This window comes from Sebastes fasciatus, chromosome 11 (genome assembly GCF_043250625.1).
Source record: "Sebastes fasciatus isolate fSebFas1 chromosome 11, fSebFas1.pri, whole genome shotgun sequence".
Taxonomy (NCBI): Eukaryota; Metazoa; Chordata; class Actinopteri; order Perciformes; family Sebastidae; genus Sebastes; species Sebastes fasciatus.
In genome coordinates this window covers 32509595-32522352 of record NC_133805.1, presented here as the reverse complement: position 1 = coordinate 32522352, position 12758 = coordinate 32509595, and the positions used below count along the sequence as shown (strand labels likewise).

Sequence of the window (12758 nt, the reverse complement as noted above, 5' to 3'; positions counted from 1 at the left end):
GGGTAAGAGCAAAGATGCCCTCACTGTCAACACCAAGAGAGAAAACCTCCTCAGTGTCTCCATGTTCTCTGATGCCATGAATCTACCTTTTAATATTTAAATAACTGTACTTTCATGATATTAAAGGTACCATATGTCAGATTCTGTGCCAGCGAGGAAGCTTAAAAAAAACAGCGGGATGATAATGTGATAATTAGGAGCAGTCATCAGACAGACATGGTCATTAAATCTGAGGATATTAAGAAAATTCTACGAGATGATTTCACTCCCATCCACTACAGTTTAAAAAATTGTATATTAAATTATTCAATCTCGGTGCTGTCAAGTTTTGGGGGAGGTCAAGGTCTGTTCTTCCGTTCAGCTGGGATTACAAAGTTAGTGGGATATAAATTATAGGTAATGCAGTGGGATTTAAATTAGATTATAAATAAAATATGAAGCCAAGAGGCACCTTGACACTGTCCCGTCATTTTGAATGTAAAAGATAGGACTATTATGGAAGCTATTTAAATTAAAAAGCAGTGCTGGTTGTAATGTGTGTGTATGTTTAATGTGTGTGTGCGCTGGTGGATTCAGGATGGTGAGACCAGGTTCTCTTTTCCAGGCTTTCCAGTCCAACAACTGGTGTCCTGAAAAAGCAGCTAGACAAACAGCCCAAACCACACATCACTGTTGGAAAGTGTGAGAACTGCAGCGGAGTTTAGTACTCCCACCTCTCACCTACAGTATTCTCACGGCAGAGATGTCGCAGCACAACCAACAGAAGAACCTTCCACTACAGCTTAGTAGCCGGGGGAATGATGCAAAAAGTGATGCAAGCACGAAGCCAGCTTCGCTACAAGGTGGCCATCTGGGAGAGGTCTGCCAACCCCGCAGCAAACGTCAGGAGCCGAGGCCAACTCGCAGAGATGCTGCCAGCTGCGGGAGTGGGAGAGAGGGGTTGGCGGTGCCAGCGGGCCGGTGCCAGCGCCGGGGAAATCAGGCCGGCTGCTTGGCTGCTTGGCTGAGTGGCTGGCAGGGGCGGCTGCGCGGTTGGCTCGGGGATCACGTTGCACCGCTGTGCAAACTCAAGCTCGGCACAACACCTGTGTCCCCCCCCCTCTCCTATCGACTCGCCTCGTATCCCTCCCCTCAGCTCGACGGCAGGACTCACAGATGCTCGCAAAGCTCCAGAGGACAGCACACAGCTCCACGCTCTCTCTGAAGTCAGACCAAAATAACCACAGGTGACTCTGGATCGGCGGGGAGGGGCGGGGGGGTTTCGGGCTTTTTAAAGCTCGGATGAGGCATCTTGCAATTCACAAAACGCCTTCAGCTCTGCTGTGACGACAGGCGAAGAGATAAAAAACGCAGCACGGTGTCACAGCAAATTGCATCACTAAACACCTGCACACCTCTCATCTCTCTCTATCTCTCTCTCTCTCTCTCTTTCTCTTGCTCTCCTATTTTGATTCTTTTCTTTAGCAACAGGTGAGAGAAACTTCTAGAATCGATTAGCCTCTGGCATGTGATGAAAACTGATTAGCAAGTGAACTGAAATGAAGTTAACTCAAATAGATTTGCTGGCTCCAGAAGGGCACGTAGAGGCCGCTGGATGGATCCCAATGCAAGAGCTGTTTCCAATGCAATCACTCCGCCAATCAATGGGTAACAATTAAAGGAGTTCCACGCAGTGACAGCGATGACACAAAATCAGTTAGTGGTATTGCTAATGACAGCCTGTATGGAGAGGTTGTCGAATAGGACATAAAATGTTTCTCTGCAACTGCGCATGTCGCCTAAAGAATCAAGTCCAAGGAAATGATAGTCTGTGGAATTCAAAGGTTTGAGAGTCATTTCATTTACTCAACTTCTAAACAAGAAGTTAAGATTCGACAAAGATTGCAGTTATGTGTTTTTTTAGTCAACAGTCGATGTAAATACAAGGCTCCCTTGAGAGGCAGCTGATGTCAAGACGGCATAACAGAGTTGACAATTCCCAGGTATGCAATTTACAGAGGAAGAGATGAGAATGATGATGACGATGATGATGATGATGATGACGACCTTTGAAAGGCAGTGTTAGGGAAGCACTCTGCAGCTCTGCGAGATAACTTCAAATCATCCATAATCACAGGATCTGAGAGCGTATACAAAGTCACACAAAGACTTCTAGCAGTCGTAGCGACGTGCAAACTTGTCCACACAGATAACAATTTGACCACATTACTTAGGCATAATTACGCATACATTTCCCTGGCTTTGTTATGACACGCAAACACATGCAGAGAGCCGGGAAGAGAGGGGAGGAAAAGGGGACTCGACTGCAGTCTGAGGTCCGAGGGGCCTGCACATCAATAACAGGGCGAAGTGAGGTAGATGAAACACATTACTTTGACCTAAAGAGCTCAGTAATTACATTTGGCATTTTGACAAGTGTTTAGCTGCGGTGAAGGTCAGTCCTGTCAGCATATACGAGATCTATGCTAATCCACTCAGACGGAAGAAAGCGACGAGACAAGAAGTCGAGGGGAGGGAAGGAAAGGGTCCAGACGCAACTGATGCCTTTGTAAAAGTAACCTCCACCCTTCCTCCACCCGGTCATCAGGATCCGCTTTGAGGCTTCGGTGACAGAAAGATGTCAGTTGTCAGAAATGACTTGGTAACCAGTGGGATCACTGGAGACAGGTTTGTATAACACTTTACTACAACTGCTACTAATGATGATAATGATAACACCGATCCAATCAGATATCACGGACGTTATGCGGGCTCTGTGCCGGACCATTGTGGTGAAGAGGGCGCTGAGCCGGAAGACGAAGCTCTCAATTTACCGGTCCATCTACGTTCCGACCCTCACCTACAGTCGTGAGCTTTGGGTAGTGACCGGAAGGATGAGATCGTTGATACAAGTGGCCGAAATGAGTTTCCTCCTTAGGGCGGCTGGGCTCAGCCTTAGAGATAGGGTGAGGAGCTCAGACATCCGGAGGGAGCTCGGAGTAGAGCCGCTGCTCCTTCGCGTCGAAAGGGAGCCAGCTGAGGTGGTTCGGGCATCTGATCAGGATCGTCCTGGACGCCTCCCTTTGGAGGTTTCCCCGGCACATCCAACCGTTAAGAGGCCCCGGGGTAGACCCAGAACACGCTGGAGAGATTATATATCTTGTCTAGCCTGGGAACGCCTCGGGGTCCCCCACAAAGAGCTGGAAAACGTTACTGGGGAGAGGGACGTCTGGAATTCCCTGATATGCCTGCTGCCCCCCAGACCCGGCCCCGGATAACCAGAAACTTATGTAACGTACTTAACTAACGCCACCTATGGAAGTTTCGTAACAAACGTACTTATTTTACAAAACAAACATACTTATTTTGACCCTAAAACATGATCTTTTCCTAAACCTAACCAAGTCATTTTGTTGCCTAAACACTGCAGGGGGCTTACACAGGTGCACTGATCGCTCATGTTGCTGGATATTTGTGGGAGAACGCACGGACAATGAGAAATAACTTTTCGTAAGATATCATAGGAACCGTTGTATGAGGATATGTTGATAGGTTATATGGGCTTAGAGCAAGAGTATAAGAACAATGTACAGAGATTAAAACGGTAATGTAAAAAAGCCTCTACCTCTGTCTCTGACTTTATTTATTTATCACACATGATCATCACAGAGACACAGGGATATTATATTTAATATCTTACATCTACTGTTAGGACACTTTCACATGCACAGGGTGTCCACCCTAAGACACACCTCAATATGTCGATCTTGTAATTCAACAAAATGAAACAAGTCTTAAATATATATTGAGCTTTATTCCCAAAACATTTTCAGACATGTTACCTTTGTTAAGACAGCATAAAGCACTGTATATTCAAGAGTTCTGCTATTTGAATGCACTTGTATTGACACTCACACTGGTCTGAACCTTGCTGTGTGTGTTGTCAAAGTTAGGATTGTAAGTTTTTAGGATCCATCAGATAGAAATCCTGTAGAAGTCATGTGAAAGAAAATGTCATCTGGTGTAACAGTTTATGCAAAAAAAATAAAAAGTGTTTACATCTAAAATAAAATTCATTGATGTTTAAAAAGAAAAACACCTTAGCCTGAGACTAAACAACAAAGTACCAACAAAAGACCTTTTTTGATTGATATGTGAACTAGGAATAACAAGCATTTCCCGCCACCTTTTTAAGGGATATTCCATTAATTAGCATGTAAATTAGGCATTCACTGGTCTTTTTAACTTATTAAACTGATAGTGACCTCTCCGCCAGGAAATTATTTACATGTCAACACACAAATTAAACTTCAGATGCAACATTGACTCACTTGAGCAGCCAGCTATTGTCTGCCTATAACAAAGACGGGGTTAGTTTAACTCCAGAAAACACTATGATGATAGGAAAAGACAGAAGCTGACCAGCAGCAACTGTCCAAACCGTCCATAATCCCCAGAGTGGACAGCTTTTGGGCATGTGTGAGCATCTCTACTTCATGATTAGCATGTATGTAAAACAAGTGCTGGTGGGATAAAAAAAAAGAAAGTGATCTGAACAGCCGGTGCAGGGATGAGGCTATATCAGCTGCTCTCCTCCTGCTTAAGTGCTAATTGAGCTGCCCACTGTCCTGACCCTGACCCCCGGCCTATTCACGGGGTCCCGTTCTCACGGCCGTGACGCACCGCTGGAAGTAGCCTCCGGGTCCCCCCGCCCACCCTCAGACGGACAATGAGGGTCAGCACCTCGCTGCCCACCATCTTGACATCCACCCCCACGATTCACAATGGCCCCCCGGTGGCCCCAGAGTGGCTCACAATGGGCAGACGCGCGTGACAGAAGTGGTAAGGTGGCTTCTTAAAATGCAACACCAGGTCTGGCCGGCCCGGTGGAGGCCGGGGTCACAATCGATCCGGTGTGAGAAGGAGAAAGATGACGAGGTTTAAACTGGACTCCTGCGAGGCTGCATTCACAACTGGCTTCAGGTTTTGTCTAAAATACGAAAATCTGACTACATAGTCACATTACAGTACTGTACATTTATGTAGGTATATTACTCCAGTGGTGTACAATACTTTTTTATTTAAATTTATAGTACTCTATACTTTTACTCTGCTACATTTCAGAAGGAAATATTGTACTTTTTACTCTACTACACTTATTTGACAACATAGAAAACATCAAATCGGATCCATAGGTACAGATAAACTGTGCAATCATTATTAAAGGGTTAAAACCAGCTCTACCTTGAATACATACAACATTAAAATGTTGCTTACATGTTAATAGGACAACAGTCTAAAAAGGGTACTTTTATTGATAATACTGACTTATATGTACATTTTGCTGTCAATATTGCTATATTTAAAAAAAAGAAAAAATAAACAAATGTAATAATAATAACAAAATAATTGATGGAACTAAATACTTAAATAAAACTACAAAATATAAATACATAAATATAATATGTGTATAAAATAATTCACGAATAAATGAATGAATGGAATTAATGGTATTTTTATTTTCTGCGTGTCATACCATTATGACACGCTCTATTTCTTAGTATATACATGTCCGTGACATTAAGTATTCATGAGAAAATAGAGTAGAAAACTGAGAATACGAAACAAAACTGACTTTCTTGTGTGTTCATGTTAACGAGGTGAATTTGCCTTCAGTGACAAACATGAAATCAGGAAATTTAAGTTCAATCCCAAAGGGAACATAATAATTTGATTTTATCTGCTTTAACGTGAAATTATTTCCCGCCCCTAAAATAGTTGTGGGATGGAAACATTCTGTTTTCTCATCTAAGCGCTGCCTATATTTACTAGTCAGTTGAGTTTGGTTTAGAATTTGGAGCTTAATACATTGGACAAATTAACTATTTCATTGCCAGTGCAGTGTCATCATCAGTTCTTATTCCATTTTCATTGTCATTACAATATAAAATATTCTCAGATGTTCATTTAACTTTTTAACTTGTATCCAATATTATCAAACTTCCTCCTTCTGTTTAAATATGCTTATGATTATTTTCCTGGATACCAGAAACACTTCTCAGTGTAACACAGTTCAATTGAACCGCAATACAAACTGCAGCCTCCATGAGTGACTACATTCAATGGTTTGAAATCCACTGCACATAGTTCAATGTTTAAACCTTTCTTTGGCACACGCTGGTCTTATACTGATGTGTTCGCAGAGATTAAATCAAATAAAACTGAATTATTTTTTAACACAGCTGCCAAAAGCGTTCCACCAAAACACACACAAGTTTGTGACAGAAGAGATGGACGTCCGATCTCTACCATCCGCTGCTGAGCGGCTATAAACGATGATAGAACGACGTCATTACAATGGCCGTGTAAAGCTTAATGTTTCAGAAAAGCACTATAAATCCTGACCGGGGGGGCGGGGGGGTAATGTACGTTTTGGGATGGATTGATATTCTAGTTGAATATGACAAACGACACTTTAAAGACGGGCCCGCCCACGCTATTGCACTTTAGCTGAGAGGACGCAATATTTCATTTCGAGCACGTTCTGTCAAATGTTTGCATTAATAACAATCGAGGCTCATCTGTGACCCTGCGGAGCCGGCGGGAGTGGCGGGCGGGAAATGAGAACGCCGACAATAGCACTTAAAAACAGGAGAGAAGCCGTTTCATAATCAGCACAAAGTGTGTGTATAAACGTGGGTGTGTGGGTGAGGAGGTGGGGTTGCAATTATCAAGCAGGGAAAAGATGTTGGGGGGAAAAAACAGGCAGTGAGCTACTCATGTTATCTGGTGTGTGTGTGTGTGTGTGTGTGTGTGTGTGTGTGTGTGTGTGTGTGTGTGTGTGTGTGTGTGATCGTGTGTGTGTGTGTGTGTGTGTGTGTGTGGATCTGGAATTGGGCCGAGGGAATATCAGGAAAGTCTCTCTCTCTCTCTCTGGACTGACAGCTTGGCTAATGGCAAACATTCCTCCTCTCTTTATTCCCCACTTCATCAACACCCTCGCCTCATTACCGTGAGTCATACTGTAGCCCAGTATACACACACACACACACACACACACACACACACACACACACACACACACACACTCCCACACACATTCACAATGTCTCTACTGCTGGATTGCACTCTGAGAGATTATTACAGAGACCCTCTCCATGCGACAGAACAGGATGAACGGAGTCATTTGGATTTGGAGGATCTTGAAACGGAATCGCTGACGAACCATCTGCCCTTTCTCCAGACAAAAAAAAAAGAAAGATGGTGGAAAAAATCACTTGACGATGAGGAAGTTTAAATGCATATTCCTATCCCCATTTTATGGAGTCCTGGGCTGAGGTCGAATATTAACAAAAAAAATACATGCTAATGTCTTTTCCTAACCACTTTTCTTTGACCTCGATGGAAAACGTCATGAGGTAAAGGAAAGATGTCAAGGAGGATTCAGGAGGACTTAGGAAAAGACAATACGATGCAAAGAGAATCACACTGCACTGGATGGGTTTTTTGGGGGTTCTTTTCTTAAGGAAGTTTCTTTTTTGTAACACAGAGAAAATGAGTACAGTGACAAACTCAATTCTGTACAATTCACACCTCCTGATAAGATGGTTTCATTTTATCAATTATTATCAATCAAAGAGGACCTATCACGCTCATTTTCAGGTGCATACTTGTATTTTGGGTTCCTACTCAAACATGTCGACACGCTGTAATCATAGACTGTATACGAGAAGAGGATATAGTCACCGTGAGGTCACCCATTGGTTTGTGGACTATGGTTTTCGGCAATTTGGTCATCGCCATCTTGAGTTTTTTGGCTACCAAAAGTGACACGAGAGGGCGGAGCTAAGCACAACCGAATGAATGAGACATTTTTAGGTGACCAAAATGTTGTGATTAACTTTCATGAACTGAAAACACACTGTGAAAGGGTTAAAGTTGTAAGACGAAGACATGGACAACTCCCAAACCCGGACAACGCCGTGGTAGCGACCTGTCAATCACAGGGTAGCTCCGCCCTAAAGCATCCCTTGCTTTATGGTCTATTTGACTCTAAATGGGACCATCATTTACTAAATGAACATCATGCTGTATTGAAGAAGACTTGAAACTAGTGATTGAGACCATAAACTCATGTTTACAATGTTTACTGAAGTAATAAATCAAGTGAGAAGTAGGCTCTTTTGGCAACCAGAGGAGTCGCCCCCTGCTGGCTGTTAGAAAGAATGCAAGTTTAAGGCGCTTCAGCATTGGCTTCACTTTTCAGACCCTGAGATTTCCCACTGGCTTTAATGTTTAAAAAACGCTTTACTTTACTCTTACTTTACTTTACAGCACCTCTTTTCGCCCTCTGTCAGAAACGCTCTGTTTGAGCTCCTGCCCCCCCCGCCCAGTCTGCTCTGATTGGTCAGCTGGCCAACTATTGTGACTGGTTAACCGAACCAAACTCTTTGGACTCCGCTCTAACTAGCTTTTTAAGTTTCAGGGCGTGCCAAACTAGCTGCTAGGCAGGTACTATGCAAATGTGTTACTTGGTGACATTACCACTTTATGGAAGAAAAGGCAGGACGGGAGAGTAAGTCCCTTTGGCGTGAACTCTGGGCTTTATAACTTTGCAGACCTTTTACATGCACAAAAAAACTACCTAAAGTAAAGGGGACAAGCACAAAAGCACAATAGGTCCTTTATAAACGGTGAGGGTGGATGTTATTGACGGCCGAATGGTGCGTCACTTTGAAAATTGCTGCCGCAACGAATTATGGGACGGCCTTATCTCCTATCCTTTGGTAAAGGATAATTCATTGTATCCTATGCTAAAGGAGATAAGAAAGGAAGCATTGAAGCACCTTTCCTCACAGTATTTAGAGAATTCAACCAGCTCTGGATTTAGCTTCTTCATATGACCACCAAGAACGGAAGATAAGAGCAACAGAACAGTTTATCCTTTGACTTTGCATTCATCATCAGATTTCTAGTTATGCAAACTAACTACTAAAACCCATCATACTGTACATCATACATCACAGCAGGAAACACACTCAATATAATACAACACAAACTCATGAAAGCTCTAATCAAGCATTAGTTATTGCTTCCTGTTATTCCAGCCCCAGCAGAGATATATTATCTGTTGCTCATCTTTCTGTTACTGGAGAGCCGTTTTAATTGGGTGAAATCTAGTTTTCATTTTAATATGATTATAGTTGCACACAACTTTTTTTTTTTTTCTTTGGTATGGATGTGTTTCTCTGGGAAGAGACCTTAACTCAAATGAGATTAGCTGCTTAAGCCAAAGATAAATGAAGTAACATTCCCACCCCTGATCTAAAAATTTACGAATACCGAGCATAATCCATGACTGTTTCAATCCACATGTTTGATCCACATTCCTCAACCATTGAAACATTCAGAGGCAGTGATTCATGTATCATTCCTCCACATAAGAGATATGTGTGAGCTGTGTTTTAACGCAGCTAAATGTGAGCTATAGCTGTGGTCTATTAATGAGATTAGGCTTGGTTTTGGGGGGGGCGTGGACCTGAAGCATCAGTCATCACAGGTCCGGCCTCAGTCTGTAAACCAGGAGAAGTCATTTTGGCTACCTGGATCATTAACTAACACTGAGACTCGACTTGACAAAATCACTTGCAACTCCACTTGGACTCTACAGTGACTTGTGACTTCACTTGGACTGAAGCCTTTTGACTTAAAAATACTTGATACCTTCCCCCAAGCTCATAGATCAAAAAGTATGATATTTAAAAGTGTGCCACGAATCAATTCATTTCCCTTCATTTACTGAATCAACTAACGTTAATGCTATTCACTCCCAGCAAGTCAACGTTTAATTCCCCAGATTTACTTAGTTTGAACCAATCTGACAGCATCCAATCAAGTTGAGAAAAAATACCAACGATAATTTCGTTTGCGTGCAAAAACTACGCAGTGGTCCACAAAAAAACTAATTCCAGTATGCAAAATGTGTGGGTCAAATATTACAGAAAGAGATGCAAATGGCATTACATTTGGCTTTGACTTGTTTAGGACTCGAAACACAAAGTTTACAGTAGGACTTGGGACATGATTTGGGACTTGAGCAAAGACTTGAGACTTATGCCGGGATCAGACTACAGGATATTTTAGTCTTTGACGATGGTCACCACATCACAGCGCCATAAGATCTAACATCACAGCGCCATAAACTCCTGCAGTGTCTCAGTCGGGTGACTGGCAAGACTACACGTATGACCACGACCAATCATGGCACGTCGTATTCCACGATCATGTGCGAGTTCAGATGTCATCGGGGAGGCGGTTGAGGCAACTGTCGATCATGGCGATAGAAGCGTTGTGTGTGACGCTGGCGGTCTGGTGTTGAGAAAAGAAAAAGAAAAGAAAGAAAAAAGGGTTGTGGATGCGCTCCTGGGTGGCACAGAGAGGACAGTACAGGCTGTCCATACTTCAGTCAGTTTCCTTGTCCCACCTGACAGCAGCAAACTCGGCATCCCTCCTCCTTTTCTCCATGTTTGTTTATTACCAAGTGACCTGACTGCGACTGCGTGCTGGAGAGAGCACCTGATTGGTCAACGCAAAGGAACACGTCGTTGGAGATGTCACACTAGGCGTGTCAAGACGAAAAATTCTGACAGGCCAGACTTCCTCGGGGTGTCGTGGGGCGTCCCAGACGTGGCGTTGGTTGTCGTGTAATATGACACACTACACGAGATTAGAGGATCGCTTTTCGCACCGGCACTCATTTATTGATCCCGATCCCCTACGACGGCCGTTTCGGGCTATGATCGGGCTGATATCGCGCAGTCTGAACCGGGCATTACTTGTGACTTGAAAAACAATGACTTGGTCCCACCTCTGGAAGGTATAGCATTAGAAGCAAGTAGTGCCATGTTAAAATGAAGGGCCATACGTTATCTTTCCTTCTTTAATGTGATGTATTTCCTGTTGAACGATTTTGGGGGTTGCACATACAGATTGAAGATATACCATTTTCTTAAAAGTATAAATCTTCATTGTATGTGATCTTATTAAACTTGCATTGACTTGTTAAATTAAGCTGCTGCCTGGTTAGCTACCTAGTTCCCCTTTAGCTGGACTGGACTCTTTTAGGTACAATTCCTACTGACCGGCGATAAAAGACCGATGGCCACATTGTGCGTCCTTTTGAGAAAACTCTACCTTTATCAGACTTTTCATATTTTGCAAAAGGCATAAATGAACTGAGTCATTTCCCAAACACAACAAATTCCTGGTGTCTCTCTTTTTTTTTTCTAGCATGTGATTTTAGGCACACATCCAACTCTCCAATGGATTTCCACAATGGAGCCAAACAAACATGGCTGCTTGGAGATTTGTGACACAAAAGAAAAATCCTGCTGGCTTCTTTTCAAAATGGGCCAATACCACTAATACTTACCCAAACTAAACCAAACTCAACACAAAGCGATAGTAAAAAAAAATAAAAAATTGCCATGAAGTGCCAGTGTGGGTACGGAGGAATACACAGTGGGAGAAAAAAAAACACCATAAGTCACAAGTTTTGACAAATGTTCATGTGGGGCCTCAGGTGCAGCAGCAAGCCGGTGATAATGGCTTGTCTTTTTCTCTGTCAGTATAAAGACAACATTACTCAAGGAGAACCTACCTGCCACGTTGGCCACATCTGCGGTGCTGACGTTGTGAATGTTCGGGCTCACTTTGAAGGTCACAGCTGGGCCCACCACCCTGTAAAAAAACACAAGCACACAGTCAGAAGCTTCACAAAAGACAACCTCACAATCTATTTTCCATGCAGGAGATGTGTTGTTTTTTTCAGATGGAGGGAGAAAAGGTGTTGTGCTCATTAAAGCTCAGCCATATGTGGTGCTTGAAAAAAAAAAAAAGAAAAGCTTTAACCAGTGGCGATCCTTTAGGCTGTTGCAATCCCCATCACCACTGCGAGATAACCTCTTGAATCTCAATGTAATGCGCCCGGCGGCATTTAAGCACGCTGGGAAATGAAGAGAAAGGGGGGTCGGGGATGAGAGGATTCTGGTCATCAACAAGAGGGACGCTCCGATACGGGATTCTCAGATGAGCGAACGGATTTCTAGCAGCCTGGTTCACAATGCATTTACATTTTGATTCGACGTATGGTGATTGCAAACACATATAGTCGTGATGGATGTAAATTGAGGGTGACAGAAAGTGGGGCAGCGAAAAAAGGCAAGAAGAGAGACAACATAGGCAGAAAAGGGACAGAAAGACATCTGTATTGGTGCTTTTTTTTCTTTTCCCTGGTTCATCCAACATTCATGCCAATAAAGCAGCTTGAATTGAAAACACTGAGAGAGCGGCCCGAGAGAAGCTGGGTGGTCAGAGGCAGAGCGGAGTCTCCCAATGTGATTAACCTTTTGTTTTTCCTGCTGTAATTCAGACTAAAGGCCCAGCAGGAAGATATATTACCGGGTTCCCCTCCAGGAGGTATTGTGCGCCGCTATAGGAAGCGACTGCGACTGTAACAACACTATTATAAAATATGGTGACATCATTAATGGAGCAGGTCTCATCCCAAAGCTGCTGGCAGAAAAAAAAAAAAATCGTCCCAAAACGTTTTCAGGGATTAAGAAAAGTGGTTTTCGTCACAGGTTGATGGATTTAAATTGTTTCACATTCATTGTTTTGAGGGTGTTTTTGCAGGCTGTGGGGTCCGCCGCTTCAGTTTCAGTAAAAACATGAAAAAAACACGGAATATGTGTCCTATTTTAAAGATTCAAATAAAGTAA

General features: G+C 43.1%; 1 protein-coding gene across 1 annotated transcript in view; it reads right to left on the bottom strand.

The window, feature by feature from the left end:
• The window catches only part of LOC141777748 (receptor-type tyrosine-protein phosphatase N2-like), a 284709-nt gene that overhangs the window by 161832 nt on the left and 110119 nt on the right, over positions 1-12758 (bottom strand). Inside the window, exon 11 of the mRNA XM_074652276.1 lies at positions 11639-11718. Coding sequence (XP_074508377.1) covers positions 11639-11718 — 80 coding nt within the window. The remainder of the gene's footprint in view (positions 1-11638; positions 11719-12758) is intronic.